This window comes from Hemitrygon akajei, chromosome 4, assembly GCF_048418815.1.
Source record: "Hemitrygon akajei chromosome 4, sHemAka1.3, whole genome shotgun sequence".
Taxonomy (NCBI): Eukaryota; Metazoa; Chordata; class Chondrichthyes; order Myliobatiformes; family Dasyatidae; genus Hemitrygon; species Hemitrygon akajei.
Genome location: NC_133127.1, coordinates 111,121,395 through 111,148,748, shown reverse-complemented (window position 1 = coordinate 111,148,748; position 27,354 = coordinate 111,121,395). Strand labels below are relative to the sequence as shown.

Below are 27,354 nucleotides of genomic sequence, written 5' to 3'. Positions count from 1 at the left end.
ATAAAAATAAAGAATACTGGAAATGCCAGTTAAGGCCATGTCTGTGTCATAGCATTAAACCCGTTCCATTCCATCATACTACCATTTTGCAAGTGCCTTGTTACCTTTCATCACTTTCCTTTTGACTAATGTTAGTTCTGTTTTATTCTTATTTCTGTCTTCTTTAATATTGGTTAAATCATGGATATTTCCTTCCAGTTCACAAGGACCATTCTAGAAAAGGGAATTTTAGAACACTGAAGCTAATGCTCCCTTTATCTTTACAGTCAACTTATTTAAAACTCTCAGATGAGGCTGTAGGTTCAATATATTTAACTGGCATGATTATTCACTTCATTGTCTCTGAAAGGATCCAAATTGAATTTCACATTATTGAAGTACTCACACAAATTTCAATAATCTAGTTATTTCCTATTCATTGATAATCCTGTCTATTCTCTTCACATTTTAAGGCATTAAGTCTGTAATTTTATACTCTTGACAACATGGACCTATTGTAGTGAAGGGCAAATTGTAGCGCGTCCAGGTCCAGGAGTTGATTCTCTCCATGACCAACTTCTCAAAGCACTACATCACAGTAGAAGTGAGGGCTGCTGGGCGATTGACATTGAGGCTCTTCAAGTTAAATTAATTATCAAAGTATGTATTCATTATACAACCTTGAGGTTCATCTCCTAATAGGCAGTCACAAAACAATAGAACCCAATAATAAAAGAAGACTGTCAAACACCCAATGTGCAGAAAATCCAGAACAACAGATTGTGCAAACTATAAAAGTGAGCAAATAGCACTCAGAACTGAAACTTACAAAAGTGGGTCTGCAGTCACAAAGCCAGTCATCACAGCAGCCAATCCAAGAGCCTCAATTCAGCACAAAGATAAGCAAACCTTGCTGAGCAGTGAGCTGAATACTGACCCATCCCTCACCTCCAGCCCTGACACCCTGACCTTTTCAATCTGGCCCACTGTTTAAATCAGTCAAACAGCAAGATATTCCTCACTCTTGGATCCGGGTTCTGCTGCTTCGATATGACAATAGGTGCAGGAGTAGGCCATTCAGCCCTTTGAGCCAGCACCACCATTCAATGTGATCATGGCTGATCATCCCCATTCCTGCCTTCTTCCCATATCCCTTGACTCTGCTATCTTTAAGAGCTCTATCTAACTCTTTCTTAAAAGCATCCAGAGAATTGGCCTCCATTGCCTTCTGAGGCAGAGCATTCCATAGATCCACAACTCTCTGGGTGAAAAGGTTTTTCCTGAACTCCGTTCTAAATGGCCTACCCCTTATTCTTAAACTGTGGCCTATGGTTCTCGACTGCCCCAACATCGGGAACATGTTTCCTGCCTATAGCATGTCCAATCCCTTAATAATCTTACATGTTTCAATCAGATCCCCTCTCATCCTTCTGAATTCCAGTGTATACAAGCCCATTCGCTCCAATCTTTCAACATATGACAGTTCCGCCATCCCAGGAATCAACCTCGTGAACCTATGCTGCACTCCCTCAATAGCAAAAATGTCCTTCCTCAAATTTGGAGACCAAAACTGAACACCATACTCCAGATGTGGTCTTACCAGGGCCCTGTACAACTGCAGAAGGGCCTCTTTGCTTCTATATTCAACTCCCCTTGTTATGAAGGCCAACATGCCAATAGCTTTTTTCACTGCCTGCTGTACCTGCATGCTTACTTTCAGTGACTGATGAACAAGGACACCTAGATCTCATTATACTTCCCCTTTTCCTAACTTGACACCATTCAGATAGTAATCTGCCTTCCTGTTCTTGCCACCAAATTGGATGACCTCACATTTATCCACATTAAACTGCATCTGCTATGCATCTGCCCACTCACCCAACCTGTCCAAGTCACCCTGCATTCTCCTAACATCCTCCTCATATTTCACACTGCCACCCAGCTTTGTGTCATCTGCAAATTTGCTGATGTTACTTTTAATCCCTTCATCTAAATCATTAATGTATATTGTTAACAGCTGCAGTCCCAGCAGCAAGCCTTCTGGTACCCCATTAGTCACTGCCTGCCATTCTGAAAAGGACCCATTAATTCCTACTCTGTGTTTCCTGTCTGCCAACCAATTTTCTATCCATGTTAGTTCCTTACCCCCAATACTATGTGCTCTAATTTTGCCTACTAATCAATGCAGGACCTTATCAAAGGCTTTCTGAAAGTCCAGGTACACTACATCCACTGGCTCTCCCTTGTCGATTTTCATAGTTACATCCTCAAAAGCTTCCAGAAGATTAGTCAAGCATGATTTCCCCTTTGTAAATCCATGCTGACTCAGACCAAACCTGTTACTGCTATCAAAATGTGTCGCTATTTCATCTTTTATAATTGACTCCAACATCTTCCCCACCACTGATGTCAGGCTAACTCGTCTATAATTCCCTGTTCTCTCTCCCTGCTTTCTTCAAAAGTGGGATAACATTAGCTACCCTCCAATCCTCAGAAACTGATCCTGAATTTATAGAATTTTGGAAAATGATTACCAATGCATCCACGATTTCTAGGGCCACCTCCTTAAGTACCCTGGGATGCAGACCATCAGGATTTAGGGATTTATCAGCCTTCAGTCCCATCAGCCTACCCAACACCATTTTCTGCCTAATGTGAATTTCCTTCAGTTCCTCCATTACCCTAGGTCCTCTGGCCACTATTACATCTGGGAGATTGTCTGTGTCTTCCCTAGTGAAGACAGATCCAAAGTACCTGTTCAACTCATCTGCCATTTCCTTGTTCCCCATAATAAATACACTTGTTTCTGCCTTCAAGGGCCCAACTTTGGTCTTAACTAATCTTTTCCTCTTCACATACCTAAAGAAGCTTTTACTATCCTCCTTTATATTCTTGGATAGCTTACCTTCGTACCTCATCTTTTCTCCCCATATTGCCTTTTTAGTTATCTACTGTTGCTCTTTAAAAGTTTCCCAATCCTCTGGCTTCCCACTCATCTTTGCTGTGTTATGCTTCTACTCTTTTATTTTTATACTGTCCTTGATTTCCCTTGTCAGATATGCTTTCAGGCCTGGGACCCACCTCCCCAATTTGGCCCATAACCAACCTTTCCAATTTGGCCCAGTGCTTAAATTCTCAGCTTGTTCAATGCTCTCAGGCCTAGGGCCCGCTGCCTCAATTCAGCCTGTACACCACACCACAACTGTCCTGCAGCTTCGAGACTTCAGTTCACACTACAAAAATGCCAGGTTGTACGGGTGGTTCAAAAGCTCAACTCCAAAAGGGAAGATACTGACTATTGAAAACAGTGATCATTTTCTAAAAGGTGTGTTTAACAAAGTAATTAATAGTTATTTTTTCTGCCAGCAAGTTATCACTGTGCTTCATAAACATCACCTTAAGCTGGTCACCAGCCTTCTGTATGTGTCAACATCTCTGAGGATCTCTGCCAGGTCCAACATAATGATGCAATTGCAAAGAAGGCACAACAGCAGCCATATTCCATTAGGAGTTTGAGGAGAATAGGTAGAAGCACCAAAGACACTTCCAAACTTTTAGAGAACTACTGTGGAGAGCACCTCCATGGTTGTGTGGGAGTTGACTCTGAGACTGCAGAAAGTGGCTCTGATAGCAGTCGCCAACTTTCTTCTCTATCAATTAACTCTGCTCTCTTCAACTGATCAAGATGTTGTCTCCAGATGATATCAGACTCAATCTCCACTGTGTAGGAGAGTGGCCCAGTTCTGTCCTAAATCTTTCTGAGTAGCACATAGTTCCTCCAACACTTCAGCTCTTAACTTGGATAGTACAATAGCTCTAAATTCCCACAAAAGTCAACTCCTGTCAAGGGCAAGTTCATCTTCGCACTGGTAAAAACGAGGGAAATGGGATTTCTGCTGCACGTTCCAGCCACTTTGGGCTGCCAGGTAGACCTGAGACAATGCGATATTTTCTGGTTTCCCTTTGAATCATCTCTGCTGTAATAGGGAGACTTTCAATTTGCATTATGGAGAACATGTCAAAAGGAGCGTATTTTTCAGTAAATTTTTCTGGTACTACCTTTCCAAGAGTAAATGGGACAATCCATCGTCATTTCCATTATTAGTCAACCTCTTATCATCACGCATAACATGCAACAGGACTGCGCCTGCACCATAATGCAAGGCATCACAGGCCAGCTTCACAGGATAATGTGGATTATAATGTGTGAGTGTATCTGACATCACCATTCCTTTACCTTACAGAAAGCCACCTCACACTTCTTTGTCCATTGTCATTTCTTCCCAATCTGTAGGAATGAGTTCAAAGGGCGGAGCACAGTAGCCATATACCTGTTATAGTAGTTGACATATCATAAAAAGGACCACAACTGTGGCACATCCTTTGGCCTTAGGGTATCCACCACTGGTTAACTTTTCTCAAAACAAGGATTTGTGCAATCCTTGTGCATCAATCCTGTGACCACAGTAAGTGATAGCTGGTTTAAAGAACTCACACAAGGTTGCATTGAATTCTGAGCCCATTACCTTTTAATCTATTTTAACACTATTTTGAGGTTTTGGAGATGTTTCTTGTCATCCTTATCAGCAACAATGATGTCATCCAGGTAACACTGAGTCCCTGGGCAGCCTTGCAGCACATGATCCAAAGCTTTCTTCCAGAGTGCAGGTGCAGATGCCACTCCAAAAATAAGCCTATTGCAGTGATAAAGCCCTTTGTGAGTGTTCATGGTGAGAAACAATTTGAACTCTTCTTCCATCTCTATCTGCAAGTAGACCTCCACTAATGTGCTCAGTTCTGGTCGCCTCACTACAGGAAGATGTGGAAACCATAGAAAGGGTGCAGAGGAGATTTACAAGGATGTTGCCTGGATTGCGAGCATGCCTTATGAGAATACATTGAGTGAACGTAGCCTTTTCTCCTTGGAGTGAAGGAGGATGAGAGGTGACCTGATAGAAGTGCATAAGACGATGAGAGGCATTGATCGTGTGGATAGCCAGTGGCTTTTTCCCAAGGCTGAGATGGTTGCCACAAGAGGACACAGGTTTAAGGTGCTGGGAAGTAGGTACAGAGGAGATGTCAGGTAGGTTTTTTACACAGAGAGTGGTAAGTACATGGAATGGGCTGCCAGCAATGGTGGGGTGGAGGTGGATGCGAAAGGGTCTTTTAAGAGACTTTTGGATAGATACATGGAGCTTAGAAAAATAGAGGGCTACGGGTAAGCCCAGTAATTTTTAAGGTAGGGACATGTTTGGCACAACTTTGTGGGCTGAAGGGCATATATTGTGCTGCAGGTGTTCTATGTTTCTAAGTCCACTTTGCTGAAGTGTTTTCTTCCAGAAAGCTTTGCAAAGATACCCTCTATCCTGGGCAGAGGGTATCGATCTACTTTCAGTACTGGGTTGATGGTAACCCCAAAATCACCACAGATCATGACAGACCCCTTGTTCTTGGCTACTGGGACCACTCATGTTGCCCATGAGCTCCATTCAACCTTGGGAAGGATTCCTTCAGCCTCCATGAGATCTAGCTCACTGGCTAATTTACCACAGATGGTATAAGGAACTGAATGGGGTTTGCAAAACTTGTATGCGACATTTTCATCTATCAGCATTTTATACTTGATATGATTGATTTTTTCAATGCTATCCTTGAACATTTGTGGTATCATCCAGTATCTTCCTAAATTTTTTCATATGGCTTCATTGAAGGGGATGTGACATATAAATCATTGAAGAATCTCCAGTCAAGCTGTATTGTCTCAGCCAATCATGCTCCCACAATGCTGGTCCTCCTGTTTTTACCACATACAAGCTCAATGTGGCTTGCTGGTTGTTGTATTGCACTGATACTGATATCATTTCCACAGGAGTTACCTTTTCTCATTTTAAGTTCTTAGTTGGATATCTGCTGGCTTCAGTTTGGTATCTTTGAAATGCCATTCAAGCTCATTTGGGGAATGACTGAAAGAGCCAAGCCAGTGTCCATTTTCACTCTAATTAATTTGCTGTTCATGTCTGGTGTAAACAATATTGCTTGTCTATTGTTAATCTTCACACTGTAAATCTCAAGACCACACAATCCTGTGTCCTCATTATTATCAGATTTTTCATCAACAGCAGGGTCTCGGCCCGAAACGTTGACAGTGCTTCTCCCTATAGATGCTGCCTAGCCTGCATTGTTCTACCAACATTTTGTGTGTGTTGTTGCATGCAAATTAATGCTCTTTTTGAAAGTGTAACTTAATTTTTTAGCATTTTTTCTTCCTTGTGCAGACCATTTATTTCTGTCTGCCCAACGTACTCTTTGTATGTGTCTTACTTTGTTGCATTTTCTGCACGTTTCATCTTTAAATCTACATGTATTTGTTGTATATGAGCCCTTGCCACAATGGTCACACTGTGTGTTTGCCCAGGCTAGCTTCTGTCTAGATGTTGTAATTTTATTCATGCTCACTTTCATTCCTGACTCCAACTCAGTTGCATCTCTTTCTGCGGTTTCCATTTAAACAGCAATTTCCCCTGCTCATTTAAATGTAAGCTGTGCTTCAATTAGGAGCTATTTTTGAATGCTTTATTTTAAGATTCTACAAACCAAACAAACTCTCAGTGCATCATTAAGCCCATCACTGAACTGACAATGCTCAGACAATCAGCCACATACACTGAAATGGACTGTCCTTTTTCATTCTGCTTATCAAACCTAAAGTGTTCTGCAATCAACAATAGCTTTGGTTCTAAATGTTCCTGCACCACTTTTACAATAGCAGCCTATACGGGTATCCGTCCCCCTCTTTTCCTTCGCTACATCGACAACCGCATTGGCGCTGCCTCCTGCACGCACGCTGAGCTCGTTGACTTCATTAACTTTGCCTTCAACTTTCACCCTGCCCTCAAATTTACCTGGTCCAGTTCTGACACCTCCCTCCCCTTTCTTGATCTTTCTGTCTCCATCTCTGGAGATGGCTTATCTACTGATATCTACTATAAGCCTAAGGACTCTCACAGCTACCTGGACTAATCCTCTTCCCACCCTGTCTCTTGTAAAAATGCTATCTCCTTCTCGCAATTCCTTGCCTCCGCTGCATCTGCTCTCAGGATGAGGTTTCTCATTCCAGGATGAAGGAGATGTCTTCCTTTTTTAAACAAAGGGGCTTCCCTTCTTCCACCATCAACTCTGCTCTCAAGCACATCTCTCCCATTTCCCGCATATGTGCCCTCACCCCATCCATCCACCTCTCTACTCAGGATAGGGTTCCCCTTGTCCTCACCTACCATCACCACCAGCCTCCGGGTCCAACGTATAATTCTCCGTAACATCCGCCACCTCCAACGGGATCCCACTACCAAGCACATCTTTCCCTACCCCCCCTTTCTGCTTTCCGCAGGGATCTCTCCCTTCACGACTCCCTTGTCCATTCATTCTCCCCCCCCATCCCTTCCTACCGATCTCCCTCCTCGCACTTAACATTGTAAGCGGAACAAGTGCTACACCTGCCCTCACACTTCCTCCCTCACCACCATTCAGGACCCCAGACAGTCCTTCCAGGTGAGGCGACACTTCACCTGTGAGTCGGCTGGTGTGGTATACTGCGTCCGGTGCTCCCGGTGTGGCCTTTTATATATCGGTGAGACCCGACGCAGACTGGGAGACCGTTTCACTGAACACCTATGCTCTGTCTGCCAGAGAAAGCAGGCTCTCCCAGTGGCCACATGTCCCATTCCCATTCTGATATGTCTATCCATGGCCTCCTCTACTGTCAAGACGAAGCCACACTCAGGTTGGAGGAACAACACCTTATACACCGGCTGGGTACCCTCCAACCTGATGGGATGAACATTGACTTCTCTAACTTCCGTTAATGCCCCTCCTCCCCTTCTTACCCCATCCCTGATATATTTAGTTTTTTTCTCTCTCTCTGCCCATCACTCTGCCTGTTCTCCATCTCCCTCTGGTGCTTCCCTCCCCCTTTCTTTCTCCTTAGGCCTCCTGTCTCATGATCCTTTCCTTTCTCCAGCTCTGTATCACTTTCGCCAATCATCTTTCTGGCTCTCAGCTTCACCCCACCCGCTCCGGTCTTCTCCTATCATTTTGCATTTTCCCCTCCCCCTCCTACTTTCAAATCTCTTACTATCTTTCCTTTCAGTTAGTCCCGACGAAGGGTCTCGGCCTGAAACGTCGACAGCACTTCTCCCTATAGATGCTGCCTGGCCTGCTGCGTTCCACCAGCATTTTGTGTGTGTTGCTCAATTCTGATGGCTTGTTTGTAGCAGTCTAACTTCATAGCAAACTACGTGACTACATGACACAATGCACTCAGCAAAATTGCCACTTGTTTCACCTTGGTTATTTCATTTGCTTCAAAATACTGTTCCAATAGCTCAGCATATATGAGCAAGTTACCCACTGTATAATCAAACTTGTCAATCTTTTCGATGTAACCAAATCTCCTCAACCCCCTAATGAAATATAGCTGCTGTCTTACATCCTTTATAGCTGCATTGATATGTTGGGACCAGATTAGATCCTCAGAGATATTCACACTCAGGAACTTGAAATGACTCACTCTCTCCACATCCAATCCCTCTGTGAAGATTGGTTCATGTTCCCTTGTCTTACCCTTTCTTTTTTTTCACTAATTTTTATTGCAACACCAACAAATTACATTCCATACAACCAGCTGTCGATTACATTTTGACTATTTAACCCAGCCCCCCCCCAACCCTCATCCCTAGCACCCTCTCCACTCCTTTCCCCCTCTCCACCCCACCCATCTCTCTCTGCCCACCCCTCTCCCTTCCACCATCCAACTGAATACACAGACAGAGCATTCCTATTTTAACAGAAGATATTTGAAGTTAGATATCAAATTTGTCCACATTAAGATTGTGTTTGGTTGTGCATCATTTACTCTTGCTGATGATAATTCCAGGTAAGAAATGTCCAAAAAACTCCGAAGCCAGTGAGTCCTTGAAATATCATGAGGAGGTTTCCAACGCTGGACTACAATCTTCTTAGCTGCAGTCAGGCCTGCCAGCCAGATTTTGTGTGTTTTTTCCGTAAGGGAAAGGTGAAAATCATCATTTAGAAGATGTACAGTGGGGTCCATTGGTAATTGTACCCCCGTTAGTACTGTAAGAGTACTGATAACCTTCCCCCACAAACCAAAAACCCCTGAACATTCCCATACAACATGTATAAAAGAACCAACGGTTCCGTGGGGGCAAAATGAGCAATATGGATCAGGAACCAGTCCCATCTGATGTTTAATTTTCAGTGCTAGATATGCTCAATGACAAGATTTCAAGTGTATATACCAATGATTTGGGTTTTTCGAAGCACCAGCAGCATTATCCCAAATCTCATCCCAGTCTAAGTCTTGTCCCAATTCAGATATCCCTATCCCAGGCTTTCATTCCCGATGTGGGCATATATTTCTGGGAGTTTAATTTATCATAGACACTATCTGTCTTGGAGCACCCTGTATCCAACTTAAAATGGAATGGCCCTTTAAATTTGACCCCCAGGGAATCCCGTAGGCTTTACAAGTTGATCTTACTCTAACGGAGAAGAAAAGAGAGTGTTTATCAATATTATATTGAGATACCTTCGTGGTTTTTCGTGCTTTTCAAATGACCAGGAGACGCAGAAAATTCTTCAAGAAGGGTTAAACTTTAATTTGCAAATCAAAGCTGAGACAGTCATTGAGCTGGTCGCTGACTGCCTCCCGATTTTCGGACCCAGCCGCTTTTTAAAGCAAACCTGGTTTAGCTGCATTAACATATCCAAGCAATATCCCTACATATTGTCTCTACATTGCTTTAGTTACACAGCCGACAAGTTCAAAGCAAAATATCCCTGAGCTACTTTTCATTATCACATATTGTCTCTACATTCAATTGGATACCTGATTAGCATATATTAACACATCATTGTCTTTTAGCATTTCACACAGTTTTGGTTACACAGCAACTTCACAGCTGGCGCGCTCCCAGCCACCTCTCCCTAGCATATACCAACACACCATAGTTTTTAGCATTAAGTTTTATACTCCATAATATTTTATACTCCAATAATACCAGTTCTTGAAAGCTAAGGATAGTACTTGCCTTATTAATATCTTGAAGAGTAGTAATATCTTCCCAAGTTCTGTTAGTGAATGGTTTCCTCCCAGATAGAAAATGATTATTGTTCCATATTGAAGATGATTTGCACCATATACAAACTTTGTACTTTTAAATTTTGGGAATTTTTCTGCTTCTCTAAACACTTGTAGCATATGGGTTAAAATTGGACTGTAATACAAATCACATTTTTGGTAGACATACCTATAAGGAGAAAGTCCTTCAGCCTTATTGGTTGTCTTATTCTTTCTGAAGTCCACAATCAGCTCTTCAGACTTACTGACATTGATTGCAAGGTTGTTGTTACGACACCACTCCACTAGCTGGATATCTTGCTCCTTTATGCCCTCTTTCCTCCATCTGAGATTCTGTCAACAATAGTTTTATGATCAGCAAATGTATAGATGGTACTTGAGCTATGCCTAGTCACATAATCATGGGTATAGAGAGAGTAGAGCAGTGGACTAAGCACACATCTCTGAGGTGCGCCAGTGTTAATTGTCAGCGAGGAGGAGATGTTATTACTAATCTACACAGATTGTGGTCTTCCAGTTAGTCATGGATCCAATTGCAGTGAAAGGTACAGAGGCCCAGGTTCTGCAGCTTTTCGATCAGGACTGTAGGAACGATGATGCTAAAATTTGAGCAGTAGTCAATGCACAGGATCCTGACATAGGTGTTTATATTGTCCAGATTGTATAAAACCATGTGAAGAGACATTGAGATTGTATCTGCTGTAGACTATTGTGGCAATAGGCAAATTGCAATGGATCCATGTCCTTGCTGAGGCAGGAGATGATTCTAGCCGTGACCAACCTCTCAAAGCGTTTCATCATAGTGGATGTAAGTACGAAACTCTGAGCTATAGACAATGAACAGGATCCTGACATAAGTGTTTGTATTGTCCAGATGATCTAAGGCCATGTGAAGAGCAGGCAGCTCACACTACTCTTCTTGGGCATTGGTATAATTGTTGCTCTTCTAAAGCACTTCTTAGTCTTGGATCCAACCATAAAATAATTGGAATCTAAAGACCTTGTAGTTTCATTGTATTCCAAGATGCTAGATACTGTATTTATTCTAATGTCACAATTGTTTGAAAGAAAAAAAGTCTAATGTCTTTGTAGATCATGTTTTACTCAGTTACATTGCAAACAGTTGTTTTTAAGCTGTTTGTTTTGTTGACAGACTCAATGTGCATAAGTTGCCTCACTTGCCTCCAATCATTGAACCATCAGTTGTAGACCATAAGACCATAAGACATAGGAGCAGAATTAGGCCATTGGCCCATCGTTGACCCATTCAATTCATGGCTGATCCTTTTGTCCCCTCCTCAGCCCCACTCCCCAGCCTTCTCCCCATAACCTTTGATGCCATGTCCAATGAAGAACCTATCAATCTCTGCCTTAAATACACCAAACAACCTGGCTTTCTGTAGTAACAAATTCCACTAATTCACCACTTGCTGGCTAAATAAATCTCTCCACATCTCTGTTTTAAATGGATGCTCCTCTATTCTGAGGCTATGCCCTCTTGTCCTAGGCTCCCCCACCATAGTAAAATCCTTTCCACATCTACTCTGTCTAGGCTTTCAATATTCAAAAGGTTTCAATGAAATCCCCCCATTCTTCTAAATTCCAGTGAGTGCAGACCCAGAGCTACCAAATGCTCCTCGTATGATAACCTTTCATTCTTGGAATCATCCTTGTGAACCTCATCTGAATCCTCTCCAATGCTAGAACATCTTTTCTTAGTTGAGAAGCCCAAAACTGTTCACAATACTCAAGGTGTGGCCTCGCCAGTGCCTTATAAAGCCTCAGCATCATATCCCTGCTCTTGTATTTTAGATCTCGTGAAATGAATGCTAACATTGCTTTGGCCTTCCTCACCACTTACTCAACCTGCAAGGTAACCTTTAGGGTGTTCTGCACAAGGACTCCCAAGTCCCTTTGCATCTCAACTTTTTGGATTTTCTCCCCGTTTAGAAAATAGCCTGCACATTTATTTCTACTACCAAAGCGAACGACCATGCATTTTCCACCATTGTATTTCATTTGTCACTTTCTTGTCCATTCTCCTAATCTGTCTAAGACATTCTGCAGCCTATCTATTTCCACAACACAACCTGCCCCTTAACCAACCTTCATATCATCTACAAACTTGGCAAGAAAGCTATCTGTTTCATCATCTAAATCACTGATATAAGAAGTAGTCCCGGCACCGACCCCTACGGAACACCACTAGTCACTGGCAGTCAACCAGAAAAGGATCTTTTTATTCTCACGTGTTGTCTCCTACTATTCAGCCAATGCTCTAACCATGCCAGGAACTTGGAGTGGAGTGACATTTAGAATTTTGCAGTCCTCTGGCATCATGCCAGAGTCTAATGATTTTTGAAAGATCACTATTAAATCCTCCACAATCTCTACCACTACCTCCTTCAGAACCCTAGGGTGCAGTTCATCTGGTCTGAGTGACTTATGTACCCTTAGGTCTTTCAGCTTTTGAGCACCTTCTCCCTCGTAATAGTAACTGCACTCACTTCTCTTCCTTCACGCCCTTCAACATCTGGCATACTACTAGTGTATTTCACAGTGAAGACTGATGCAAAATACTCATTTACTTTATCTGCCATCTCCTTGTCCCCTGTTATTATTTCTCTAACCTCATTTTCTAGCAGTCCTGTATCTACTCTCATTTCTCTTTTATTTCTACATATTTGAAAAAGCTTGTACTATCCTCTTTAATATTATTTGCTAGTTTACTTTCATATTTCATCTTTTCTCTCCTAATGATCCTTTTAGTTGCTCTCTGTAGGTTTTTAAAAACTTTCCAATCCTCTATCTTCCCACTAATTTTTGTTTTGTTGTATGTCCTCCCTTTTGCTTTTACATTAGCTTTCTCTTCCCTTGTCAGCCTTGGTTGTATTATTTTGCCATTTGAGCATTTCTTCATTTTGGAATACCTCTATCCTGCACCTTCCTCATTTTTACCAGAAACCTACACCATTGCTGCTCTGCTGTCTTCCCTGCCAGCCTCTCATTCCAATTTAGTTTGAACTGTTCCTCTCTCATACCGCAGTAATTTCCTTTACTGAAATACTGCTGTGTCAGACTTTACTTTCCCCCTATCAAATTTCAAGTTGAACTCAATCATATTGTTATCACTGTCTTCTAAGGGTCCCTTTACCTTAAGCTCCCTAATCGCCTTTGGTTCATTACATAACACCCAATCCAGTATAGCTGATCCCCTAATAGGCTCAACAACAAACTGCTCTAGAAAGCCATCTCGTAGGCATTCAACAAACTCACTACAGACTTTTTTTTACAGACGTACATTGGACATATTTTGCTGCTGGTAAATCCATATAAGGAACTTTCAATCTATTCCACCATGGTAAGTACCACTTTATTACTGAATTTAAATGAGAGTAACAATTTTTGCACAGTATTGGGAGCCAAAAGAGATGGGGGAGATTTTGAACAATTTCTTTGCTTCGGTACTCACTAAGAAGGATATTGAATTGTGTAAGGTAAAGGAAACAAGTAGGGAGTTATGGAAACTATGATGATTAAAGAAGAGGAAGCACTGGCGCTTTTAAGGAATGTAAAAGTGGATAAGTCTCCAGATCCTGACAAGATATTCCCTGGGACCTAGAGGGAAGTTAGTGTAGAAATAGTAGGGGCTCTGACAGAAATATTTCAAATGTCATTAGAAACAGGGATGGTGCCGGAGGATTGGCATATTGCTCATTTTGTTTCATTGTTTAAAAAGGGTTCTAAGAGTAAACCTAGCAATTATAGGCCTGTAAGTTTGACATCAGTGGTGGGTAAATTAATGGAAAGTATTCTTAGAGATGGTATATATAATTATCTGGGTAGACAGGGTCTGACTAGGAACAGTCAACATGGATTTGTGCATGGAAGGTCATGTTTGACAAATCTTATTGAATTGTTTGAAGAGGTTACTAGGAATGTTGACGAGGGTAAAGCATTGGATGCTGTCTATATGGACTTCAGTAAGGCCTTTGACAAGGTTCCACAAGGTTAGGTATTAATATTGAAGTAGTAAAATAGATTCAACAGTGGCTGGATAGGAGATGCCACCGATTAGTGGTGGATAACAGGTTGTCAGGTTGGAGGCTGGTGACTAATGATGTGCCTTAGGGATCTGTACTGGGTCCAATGTTGCTTGTCATATACATTAATGATCTGGATGATGGGGTGGTAAATTGGATTAGTAAGTATGCAGATGATACTAAGATAAGTGGTGTTGTGGATAATGAAGTAGGTTTTCAAAGCTTGCAAAGAGATTTAGGCCAGTTAGAAGAGTGGGCTGAAAGATGGCAGATGGAGTTTAAGGCTGATAAGTGTGAGGTGCTACATTTTGGTAGGACTAATCAAAGTAGGACATACATGGTAAATGGTAGGGCATTGAGGAATGCAGTAGAACAGAGTGATCTAGAAATAATGGTGCATAGTTCCCTAAAAGTGGAATTTCATGTGGATAGGGTGGTGAAGAAGGCCTTTATAAATCAGAGCATTGAGTATAGGAGTTGGGATGTCATGTTAAAATTGTACATGGCATTGGTGAGGCCAAATTTGGAGTATTGTGTACAGTTCTGGTCACCGATTTACGGGAAAGATGTCAACAAAATAGAAAGAGTACAGAGGAGACTTACTAGAATGTTACCTGGGTTTCATCACCTAAGTTACATAGAAAGGTTGAATAAGTTAGGTCTTTATTCTTTGGAGTGTAGAAGATTGAGGTGGGACAATAGAGGTATTTAAAATTATGAGGGAATAGATAGAGTTGATGTGGATAGGCTTTTTCCATTTAGAGTAGGGGAGATTCAAACAAGAGGACATGAGTTGAGATTTAGGGGGCAAAAGTTTAGGGGTAACACAAGGGAGAATTTCTTTACTCAGAGAGTGGTAGCTGTGTGGAACGAGCCTCCAGTAGAAGTGGTAGAGGCAGGTTTAATATTGTCATTTAAAGTAAAATTGGATAGGTACATGGACAGGGAAGGAATGGAGGGTTATGGGCTGAGGGCAGGTCTGTGGGATTAGGTGACAGTAAGTGTTCGGCACGGACTAGAAGGGCCGAGATGGCCTGTTTCCATGCTGTAATTGTTAAATGGTTATGGTATCTTCACCGTTAAATTAGATGTAATTTTGGTTATTCTCAGTAGAATTCAACAATGCAGAGTCAATATACAGCACTCCTACGTCATTGGTATGATAATTAATATCAGGAGCCCCATGATTTTGAGGTGTGAGTAGTAGATTCAAATGTTCAATCTAAATTCACACTCAGAAATTTTTGTATTAGTGTAAGAAGTCAAAATTTCCTTCCTGAAAAAAGTTAATATTGTCTCACCTCTCATACTTCTTGGATATATGACTATTTAGCAATGTACGAATAACTCTAGATTTGCTAATCATTCTAAGGTTAGGATAACTTGCAAAGCCATCTTTCAATGAACTTTAGAAATTTCAAGATTAAGACACCTTCTGCTCCATTTCTAAATATTTGTTTTATCATCTTTGTTTTATTTGGAGATTCAGTGTGGAACAGTCCCATCTGGCTCAACAGGCTGTACCACCCAGCAACCCAACTATTTTAACATGAACCTAATCACAAAGCAATATACAAATACCAATTAACCTACTGACCAATAGGACGAATCCGAAGCACCCAGATGAAACCCAGGTGGTACACAGGGAGAATGTACAGACTCCTGTCAGATGGCACCAGAATTGAACTATGAATTCTGGAACACCCTGAGCTGTAATAAGACTATAAGACCATTAGACATAGGAGGAGAATTAGGCCATTCAACCCATCAAGTCTGTTCTGTCATTCCATCATGGCTGATCCCGTATCCACATCAACCCCATACACCTGCCTTGTCGCCATACCCTTTGATGTCCTGACCAATCAGTAAACAATCAGCTTAAGCCTTAAATATATGCATGGACTTGGCCTCCACTGCAGTCTGGCAGAGCGTTCCACAGATTGACTACTCTCTGACTAAAAAAATCCTCCTGACCTATGTTCCAAAGGGTTGCTCCTCAATTTTGAGGCTGTGCCCTCTAGTTCTGGAAACAACTGCATCATAGGAAACATCTTCTCTACATCCACTCTATCTAGTCCTTCAAACATTCAGTAGGTTTCAATGAGATCCCTTCCCCCCGACATTATTCTAAATTACAGTGAGTACATGCCCAAAGCTGCCAAACACTCCTCATATGTTAAACATTTAACTCCCAAATTCATCCTCATGAGCATCCTCTGGACTGTCTTCAATGACAGCACATCCTATCTGAGATATAAGGCCCAAAACTGTTGCCGATACTGCTTGGCTAGTGTCTTAAAAAGGCTCAGCAGTATTCCCTTGATTTTATATTCCATTCCCCTTGAGATAAATGCCAACATTGCTTTACCATAGACTTGATCTGTAAATTAACCCCCGGGAGTCTTGCACAAGGACTCCTAAGTCCTTCTGCACCTCTGATATCTGAACTTTAACTCAATCACTAACTCAGAACAGCAGAGTGACTTCGAGTTTCGTTTTAAGTGTTTATTAACGTGATATCACGGAGAGTCTGCAACAGTCTCCACTGCCGCCAGAGCTCTGAGTTTTAGGTTATACCAAGCTTATATTTATACAGAAAGACAATAAAACTTGACATAACTTTGTTTAGCATCCCACAGTTAGTACATTCTCAGTCATTTAAAGGACAGGTTCACTATCTCTCAGTGCAACTCTAACAGTCCTCATGGTTCCATGTTATCAGGACTCATGCTATACCTCTAAATGCGAGTCTGACAGTTCTCCCTGCTTCCTGTTATCAGGACTCATAATTTACTCCCAGACGCATCCTCCTTCCTGGTTCCGAACATGTGCCTACTTTAGAACTACTAGGTCTTACCCATAGCCCTCTATTTATCTAAGCTCCATGTAGCTGTCTGGAGTCTCTTAAAAGACCCTATTGTATCCGCCGCCAGCCAGCCCATTCCACACACTCACCACTCTCTGCATATAATACAGACATCTCCTCTGCACCTACTTCCAAGCACCTTAAAACTGTGCCCTCTCATGCTAGCCATTTCAACCCTGGGGAAAAGCCTCTGACTATCCATACAATCAATGCCTGTCATCATCTTGTACACTTCTATCAGGTCACCTCTCATCCTCCGTCGCTCCAAGGAGAAAAGGCCGAGTTTACTCAACCTATTCTCATAAGGTATGCTCCCAAATCCAGGCAACATCCTTGTAAATCTCCTCTGTACCCTTTCTATGGTTTCCACAGCCTTCCTGTAGAGAGGTGATCAGAACTGAGCACAGTACTCCAAGTGGGGTCTGACCAGGGTCCTATATAGCTGCAATATTACCTCTCAACTCTTAAACTCAATCCCACAATTGATGAAGGCCAATACACCGTACGCCTTCTTAACCACAGAGTCAACCTATGCAGCAGCTCTGAGTGTCCTATGGACTCGGACCCCAAGATCCCTCTGATCCTCCACACTGCCAAGAGTCTTACCATTAATACTATATTCTGCCATCATATTTGACCTACCAAAATGAACCACCTCACACTTATCTGGGTTGAACTCCATCTGCCACTTCTCAGCCCAGTTTTGCATCCTATCAATGCCCCGCTGTAACCTCTGACAGACCTCCACACTCCACAACTCCCCCAAACTTTGTGTCATCAGCAAATTTACTAACCTATCCCTCCACTTCCTCCTCCAGGTCATTTATAAAAATCACAAAGAGTAAGGGTCCCAGAATAGATTACTGAGGCTCACCACTGGTGACTGGCCTCCATGCAGAATATGACCCATCTACAACCACACTTTGCCTTCTGTAGGCAAGCCAGTTCTGGATCCACAAAGCAATGTTCCCTTGGATCCCATGCCTCCTTACTTTCTCAATAAACCTTGCATGGGGTACCTTATCAAATGCCTTGCTAAAATCCATATACACTACATCTACTGCTCTACCTTCATCAATGTGTTTAGTCACATCCTCAAAAAATTCAATTTGGCTCGTAAGGCATGACCTGCCTTTGACAAAGCCATGCTGACTATTCCTAATCATATTATACCTCTCCAAATGTTCATAAATCCTGCCTCTCAGGACCTTCTCCATCAACTTACCAACCACTGAAGTATCTCACTGGTCTATAATTTCCTGAGCTATCCCTACTCCGTTTCTTGAATAAGGGAACAACATTTGCAACCCTCCAATCTTCCAGCACCTCTCCCGTCCTCATTGATGATGCAAAGATCATCGCCAGGGGCTCAGCAATCTCCGTCCTCGTTTCCCACAGTAGCCTGGGGTAGAACCCGTCTGATCCTGGTGACTTATCCAACTTGATGCTTTCCAAAAGCTCCAGCACATACTCTTCCTTAATATCTACATCCTCAAGCTTTTCAGTCCAATGCAAGCCATCCCTACAATTGCCAAGATCCTTTTCCATAGTGAATAGATAGATAGATAGATAGATAGATAGATAGATAGATAGATACTTTATTCATCCCCATGGGGAAATTCAACATTTTTTCCAATGTCCCATACACTTGTTGTAGCAAAAACTCATTACATACAATACTTAACTCAGTAATAATATGATATGCATCTAAATCACTAACTCAAAAAGCATTAATAATAGCTTTAAAAAAAAAGTTCTTAAGTCCTGGCAGTTGAATTGTAAAGCCTAATGGCATTGGGGAGTATTGACCTCTTCATCCTGTCTGAGGAGCATTGCATCAACAGTAACCTGTCGCTGAAACTGCTTCTCTGTCTCTGGATGGTGCTATGTAGAGGATGTTCAGGGTTTTCCATAATTGACCGTAGCCTACTCAGCGCCCTTCGCTCAGCTACCGATGTTAAACTCTCCAGTACTTTGCCCACGACAGAGCCCGTCTTCCTTATCAGCTTATTAAGACGTGAGGCGTCCTTCTTCTTAATGCTTCCTCCCCAACACGCCACCACAAAGAAGAGGGCGCTCTCAACAACTGACCTATAGAACATCTTCAGCATCTCACTGCAGACATTGAATGACGCCAATCTTCTAAGGAAGTACAGTCGACTCTGTGCCTTCCTGCACAAGGCATCTGTGTTGGCAATACTGAAGCAAAGTATTCATTAAGTACCTTCGCTATGACCTCAGGTTCCATACACACTTTTCCACAGTCACACTTGATTGGTCCTATTCTCCTACGTATTATCCTCTTGCTCTTCATATACCTGTAGAATGCTTTGGGATTTTCTCTAATCCTGTCCGCCAAGGCCTTCTCATGGCCCCTTCTGGCTCTCCTAATTTCATCTTAAGCTCCTTCCTGCTAGCCTTATAATCTTCTAGATTCCTATCATTACCTAGCTTTTTGAACCTTCTTTTCTGCTTGACTAGATTTACAACAGCCTTTATACACCACGGATCTAGTACCCTATAATCCTTTCCATGTCTCATTGGAACATACCTACTCAGAACCCCACACAGATATCTCCTGAACATTTGCCACATTTCTTCCGTATGCTTCTCTGAGAACATCTGTTTCCAATTTATGCTGCCAAGTTCCTGCCTGATAGCCTCATATTTCCCCCTATTCCAATTAAATGTTTCCCTAACTTATCTGTTCCTATCCCTCTCCAATGCTATGGTAAAGGAGATAGAATTGTGATCACTATCTCCAAAATGTTTTCCCACTGAGAGACCTGACACCTGATCAGGTTCATTTCCGAATACCACATCAAGTACAGGCTCTCCTCTTGTAGGTTCATCTACAAATTGTGTCAGGAAATGCCAATCAGGGAGATGTCAATCAATATTTGGGAAATTAAAATCTCCCACAACAACCCTGTTATCATTAGTCCTTTCCAGAATCTGTCTCCCTATCTGCTCCTCGATGTCCCTGTTACTTTCGGGTGGCCTATAAAAAACACCCAGTAGAGTTATTGACCGCTTCCTATTCCTAACTTCCACCCACAGAGACTCCGTAGACAACTGCTCCATGACTTCCGCCTTTTCTGCAGCCGCGACTCTAAATCTGATCAACAGTGCCACACCCACACCTCTTGTCTCCCTCCCTGTCCTTTCTGAAACATCCAAAGCCTGGCATTTGAAATAGCCATTCCTGCCCCAGCAACATTCAAGTCTATGTATTGGCCATAACATCATAGCTCCAAGTGCTGATCCACACTCTAAGCTCATCCGCTTTATTCATGATACTCCTCACATTAAAATAGGCACATCTCAAACCATTGGTCTGAGTGCGTCCCTTCTCTATCACCTGCCTATCCTCCCTTTTGCACTGTCTCCAAGCTTTCTCTATTTGTGAGCCAACTTCCCTTTCCTCCATTACTTCAGTTCAGCTCCCACCCCGCAGCAATTCTAGTTTAAACTCTCCCCAATAGCCTTTGCAAGCCTCCCCACCAGGATATTGGTCCCCCTCGGATTCAAGAGCAACCCATCCTTTTTGTACAGGTCACACATGCCCAGAAGAGGTCCTAATGATCCAAAAATCTGAATCCCTGCCCCCTGCTCCAATCCCTCAACCACGCATTTATCCTCCACTTCATTCTTTTCCTATACTCACTGTCACGTGGCACAGGCAGTAATCCTGAGATTACTACCTTTGAGGTCCTGCTTTTCAACTTCCTTCCTAACTCCCTGTAGTCTTTTTCAGGACCTCCTCCCTTTTCCTGCCTATGTCGTTGGTACCAATATGTACCACAACCTCTGGTTGTTCTCTTTTCCACTTCAAGATATTGTGGACACCATCAGAAACATCCCAGACCCTGGCATCTGGGAGGTAAACTACCCTCCGCGCTTAGGTTGGCGTCATTCAATGTTTGTAGTGAGATGCTGAAGATGTTCTATAGGTCAGTTGTGGAGAGTGCCCTCTTCTTTGTGGTGGCGTGTTGGGGAGGCAGCATTAAGAAGAGGGACGCCTCACGTCTTAATAAGCTGGTAAGGAAGGCGGGCTCTGTCGTGGGCACAGAACTGGAGAGTATGACATCGGTAGCAGAGCGAAGGGTGCTGAGTAGGCTAAGGTCAATCATGGAAAACCCTGAACATCCTCTGCATAGCACCATCCAGAGACAGAGAAGCAGCTTCAGCGGCAGGCTGCTATCGATGCAATGCTCCTCAGACAGGATGAAGAGATCATTACTCCCCAATGCCATTTGGCTTTACAATTCAACCGCCAGGGGAAAGATATGTTAAAGTGCCGGGGTTATGACTGAGCTTAAGTTACCATTCAATGTATTTTAGTAAACTATTTAAGAACTTTTTAAAAGCTATTTATTAATGCTTTTTTTGAGAGGGTGATTTTAGATGCATATCATATTTATACTGAGTTAAGTATTGTATGTAATTAGTTTTTGATACAATAAGTGTATGGGACATTGGAAAAATGTTGAATTTCCCCACGGGGATGAATAAAGTATCTATCTATCTATCTATCTATCTTTCCTGCATCCACAGAATCACCTGTCTGACCCCCTAACTATAGAGCCCCTATCACTGCTGCCATCCTCTTCGTTTCCCTACCCTTCTGAGCCACAGGGCTGGACTGTGTGCCACAAACACTGTTGCTTCTCCCAGGTAGAACTTAAACAGGAGTACTTATTGTTGAGGGGGACAGCCACTGGGGTACCTGCTTCTTGCCCATCCCTCTCATGACTGTTACCCACTTCTCTGTCTCCTGTGGTCTCGGAGTGACTACCTGCCTAAAGTTCCTCTCTATCACCTCCTCACTCTCCTTGACTAGACGAAGGTCTTCGAGCTGCAGCTCCAGTTCCCTAACGCAGTCTCTAAGGAGCTGCAGCTCAACACACCGGGTGCATATGTGGCTGTCTGGGACGCCGGGAGTCTCCAGGACCTCCCACATCTGACACTGAGCACAGAACACCGGTCTCACACACATACTTTCTGTCTTTATTTTATACAGATAATCTACCTCGCCTTGACCTTTTATCGCCGAAGCCCCGTTGAGCCAAAGCCTTCCTACTCTGTCTCCCTCTCCTCCGATGCCCACTCTGTAAATCTGTCTTCTTTTTGAACTCTTCCTGCTGTTCTCAATGGCTGACCTTCATGCGCTTGCACAGTCAACATTCAAACCACTGAAGAAATAACCGTCACCTTATTGGAGTTCGTGGTATTATGCTTATCATCCAAGGTTATTCTTGACTCGCATCAGCAGTCTTGAGTCCAGCTGCTCTAGAATGATCAAGCATCCCATCATGCACTAGTTTTAACCATTTCTACCACAACCTTCTCCCCATTTAGATAATAGTCTGCACTATTGTTCCTTTTACCAAAATGTATTATCATACATTTCCCAACACCGTATTCCATCTGCCACTTTTTTGCTCATTCTTCTGATTTGTGTAAATCCTGCTGCAATCACATTGCTTCCTCAGCACTACCTACCAATCCACCTATCTTTGCATCATCTGCAAACTTTGCCACAAAGCCATCAATTCCATTACCTAAATCACTGACAATGTGAACAGTAACGATCTCAATACTGACCCCTGAGGAACACTACTAGTAATAACATCGCTGTAACTGCCCTTTATATTTTGTTATCAGCACTTCAGGTAGTTTGTACCATTTTCCACACAAGTATGTTCCATGAGAGAGTTTCATCTACTTTCCCTAAAACATAAAGTTCAAAATTTGAATCCTCATTATTAACGTTAATTGTAGCTTCAGTTCAGCCACATGAAGAATCAGTATGTTTCATTCCTCAGAGCCAAAGTTGCAGAATAAAATAAAAAAACACCCTACAAAAGTGATACAACCTACATAATTTATAATTCAGCTCATGATCACCTAACTATTCCCTATGGTCCCTTGCTACTAAGATGGAATTATTTTGATGATGTGACTGCCAGTGTTGAATGGATGGCTTTGTGTGAATGTTGTGACCCAAAGTATAGTAGCTGTGTTGGGGGGGGGGGGGGGGGGATCATGGACCATTTGTATATTAGATATGAATGATAATCGATGAAGTAGCCATGCAACTAATAGTGAAGTGTTGCTTGTGTAAACAGAACTGTGACCTCAGTAACCAAACACTGTTGCAATTGTCAGTGAGGTTTCAGGTTCATTTAGAGTTCTGTGAAAACAACAAATAGTGCAGTCTGAAAATTATTTGTCCTTTTGAGCTTCATATAATTACTTTATCTTCCTTTAAATATTTTGGTAACAATTTTGTTTGCTAATTTATTTTATATTTCTTTGTAACAAATTTTGATTTTGCATATCATTAAGAAGTACTCAATATATAGTGGCAGTGGTGTAGACAAGATCATTTAAAGCAATTTCAACTTTGTTTTGGTGAACTTCTTGACCCTTTTGTTTTGATAACAGTTGCTTGAAAATATAAGCTTACCCATCTATCACCATCATGGGCTCTCAAAAAGCATACAGAAACTTGGAAGGTATTTAAGTTGTTTGGACTGATTTCTGTTGTGCATGATGAGGCTGGAGCTAAAGGTATTGCAATTACGTAATTAGACTTGTGATAGGCCAGATTTGCCAAAGTAGCAGGTGGGGGTGTTTGGGGAAAGAAAGCAGTGGGGGAAGCACTAAAGTATCTGTTGCAGAAATGTCCTCAAAATTGTTGACTTTAAAAAGCATTCACTTTGAGAGGTAAAATTTATACAGAAAAATGCAAGATGATTCAAATGATTAGAACATCATTACAAAATCTCACTTAAGGTTGAGTTTCGAGCAATTTTTCTGTAAGATGTACGCAGAAAGACTTTGTAAGGAACGGAAAACTGCAGGGTGCAAGGAACTAACCTGCTTTTTAAAAAAACAGCTGAGATTTGTTTTGCAAAAGATGGTATGGAAGATCAAATTAAAATAATTATAGACGGTGAGTCACACATTGCAGGAAGAGGCCATTTGCCCACAATGTCTATTCTGACCATCAAAGCCTATCCACTTACCAGTACTTAGTCCATGGTCTTCTAAACCTTGATTACTCAAGTAGTCATCCAGATTCACTCTGAAGTTGTGAGAGCACCTGCCACCACCATCTTCTATCATAATTTGTGTAGGTAATGTAATTGTTGGAAACATATAATTCATAACCACTCTCACTGTGTTGGAGTTCAGTTTAAGAGGCTGGTCTGACGTGATGCTCTGGGACAATTCCAGAGTTACTGAACAATTCAGCCGATACAGTCACTTTGAGACTGCTGGAGTTTTGGGAGCAAAATGCCTTCGCTTGGTTTGTACAAGCTGAGGCCCAGTTCACACTGCGAGAAATCACTGCTGACACCACCAAATTTATTTATGTGGTAGTGTCGCTCAGCAACTCCACAACTGTGAGAGTGGTGAGTGTACTAGAACACCCACCGAGCACAGTACATACTGATTGCTGAAAACTCACCTTCTACAGACTTCTGTGCTATCTGAGTCTGAGTGCACAAAACATTTGCTCTCCTTGCCCGTAGGTAGTTGCCACCCATGTGGTGATTACTGACACCTTAACAAGGCCACCACCCCTGATTGTTACCCAGTCCCACACATCCAAGAACTTTCAGCGTGTTTAGCCAGAGAGTTATTTTTTTCCAGTCGATCTAGTTAGGAGCTACCATCAGGATGACATTCTTGTGTCGCCAGTCTGCCCAAATCTGAACACAAGTCCCATCTCCACACACTTTTTGAGTGCTTAAGCCAACATGCGTTGATTATTAACCTCGCCAAATGGCAGTTTGTATTGTCAACCATTGACTTTCTCAGCCATGTCATCTCTGTACATCTCTACCCCCCCATCAAAACTAGCTGCTTTATGGATTTCCCACTGCCCCACCCTACAAAAAAACTACATGAGTTTTTAGGCATGGTGTATTTCTATCACGGTCTTATTCCGCAAGCTGCTGAACCAGTGATCCCCCTGTATAGTGTGCTGAAAGACAATACGCCTAATCAAGTCCTTCACTCGTTAACGGACATGACCATGGCATTTAATGATATCAAATGAGCTGTTTCTAATGCCATCCTACTGGCGTACCCACTCCCCAATGCACCCACAGCCATTACTACGGACTATGTTGTAGGTGCTGAACAAAGGCAGCAGCTTGCAGCTCTGTCTGCCAGAAAGGAAGTAGTATACAGCTCATTTGACCGTGAGCTTCTCGGTCTTGCTCTGGCCCTCCACTTTATTTTCTTCTAGAGGGTCGCCATTTTACAGCATTCATTTACCACAAACCCCTCGTGCATGCGATGGCCAAAGTATCAAACCCATGGTCTGCACAGCAGCCACACCCACTGGCCTACATATCAGAGTTCACAACTGATATACAACATATCAAGAGGAAAATTAATGTTGTGGCTGATTGCTTCTTATGGCCAGCCATTGAGGCCATACACATAGGGGTTGACTATGCTGGCATGGCAGCCAACCAAGTTACTGACCCAGAGGTCCAGGCTTACAGACCATCAGTCATGGGCCTGCAGTTGACTCACGTTAAGTTTGGGGAAGCTGGGATTGCTCTCTTATCTTATGTAGTTGTACCGTGGAGAGCATTCTGACAGGCTGCATCACTGTCTGGTATAGAGGGGCACAGGACCGAAATAAGCTGCAGAATGATGTAAATCTAGTCTGCTCCATCTTGGGCACTGGCCTACAGAGTGCCTGGAATGACTTCAGGGAGCAGTGTCTCAGAAAGACAGTGTCTATTATTGGGGACCTCTAACACCCACGGGATGCCCTTTCTCACTGTTGCCAATAGGTGGGAAGTGCAGAGGCCTGGGGGCACACACTTAGTGATTCAGGAGTAGGTTCTTTCCTTCTGCCATCCGATTCCTAGATGGACACTGAAGCCTTGGACACTACCTCACTTTTTTTTAATATATAGTATTTCTGTTTTTGTACATTTTTAAAAATCTATTCAATATATGTAACTGATTTAATTGTTTGTTTTGTGGTGACCCAATTACTAGCACACTTGAACCGGCTGACAATTAGCCAGCGTGCAGGCACAAAGGAAGAAAGCCTGAGGGGGTTTCAGTATGTGCCTCTCGAGGCATCCAGTGGGGGAGAGAGGCTTTAAAGCAAGGCTGTGAAGTTGGAATAAACTTTATCTTTGACTGCAGTTTACCAACTCCGTGTCGTTATTTTAGCGCTGTGTGTAGCACACCGCTACAATTGGTGACCCCGACGGTCCAAACGTTTTTGGACTGGAGATGAACGACGCCGCATCTGTTCATGCGGTTTCCTTGAAACTGCCAAGCTTCTGGATGCTACAACCTCACCTATGGTTTCAGCAAGCAGAAGCCCAATTCCACGTTCGGCAGATAACCTCAGAGGACACCCATTACTACTACGTGGTGAGCTCCCTCGACCAGGACACAGCGGCCCAGGTCGCGGAGTTCGTACAGTCTCCCCCGGCGGACGGCAAGTACACAGAATTCAAAGCCCTGCTCATAGGGACTTTCGGGCTCTCCCGCCGCGAGTGAGCTGCCCGTTTACTGCACCTGGATGGCTTGGGAGACAGGCCTCCCTCAGCTTTAATGAATGAGATGTTGTCTCTGGCCGACGGACACACACCCTGCCTCTTGTTTGAGCAGGCATTCCTGGAGCAGCTGCCCGAGGACATACGCCTGCTGCTGTTCGACGTGGATTTTAGTGACCCCCGGAAGGTGGCAGCCAGGGCGGACTTGCTGTGGAACGCCAAGAAGGGGAGTGGGGCGTCCATCTCACTGATCACCCGGCCACGCTCCCAGCAGCAAACCAGTCCAGGCCCGGCTGCAGAGCCCACTAAACCCAGAGGCCAGGGTGTGGAGCCCAACGAGCAGCGGTGGGGCGCAGAAGCCCGCCGTTGTCGCCCACCCTGCCAGTTCCCGGGAAACGCCAGGGCCAGCCGTCGCTGATGGCTACGACGGCTGGCCATCGGGATAGCCTCCTGTATGTGTGGAACAGCAGGTCGGGACGCCGGTTTTTGGTCGACACTGGTGCCGAGATCAGCGTCTTACCTCCGACGAGTTACAACACCCGCAGCAGGGCACCGGGTCCCCCCCTGCAGGCCGCGAATGGCAGCACAGTAAGGACCTATGGCACCCGTCCGGTGCAGCTACGGTTCGGCTCCAGCCAGTTCACGGGGGACTTCACACTGGCCGCCGTAGCCCAACCGCTTCTGGGTGCGGATTTCTTGTGGGCTCACAGCCTACTAGTCGACCTGCCCAGGAAGAGACTGGTTCACGCCGAGACCTTT

The 27,354-nt window shown here is 43.2% G+C and overlaps 1 protein-coding gene across 3 annotated transcripts in view; it reads left to right on the top strand.

The window, feature by feature from the left end:
- myo16 (myosin XVI) overlaps positions 1–27,354 on the top strand; it is a 1,004,680-nt gene that overhangs the window by 442,990 nt on the left and 534,336 nt on the right. For all 3 annotated transcript variants that reach the window (XM_073043171.1, XM_073043172.1, XM_073043173.1), the window contains one exon: positions 13,434–13,499. In XM_073043171.1, the coding sequence (XP_072899272.1) occupies positions 13,434–13,499 (66 nt within the window). The remainder of the gene's footprint in view (positions 1–13,433; positions 13,500–27,354) is intronic.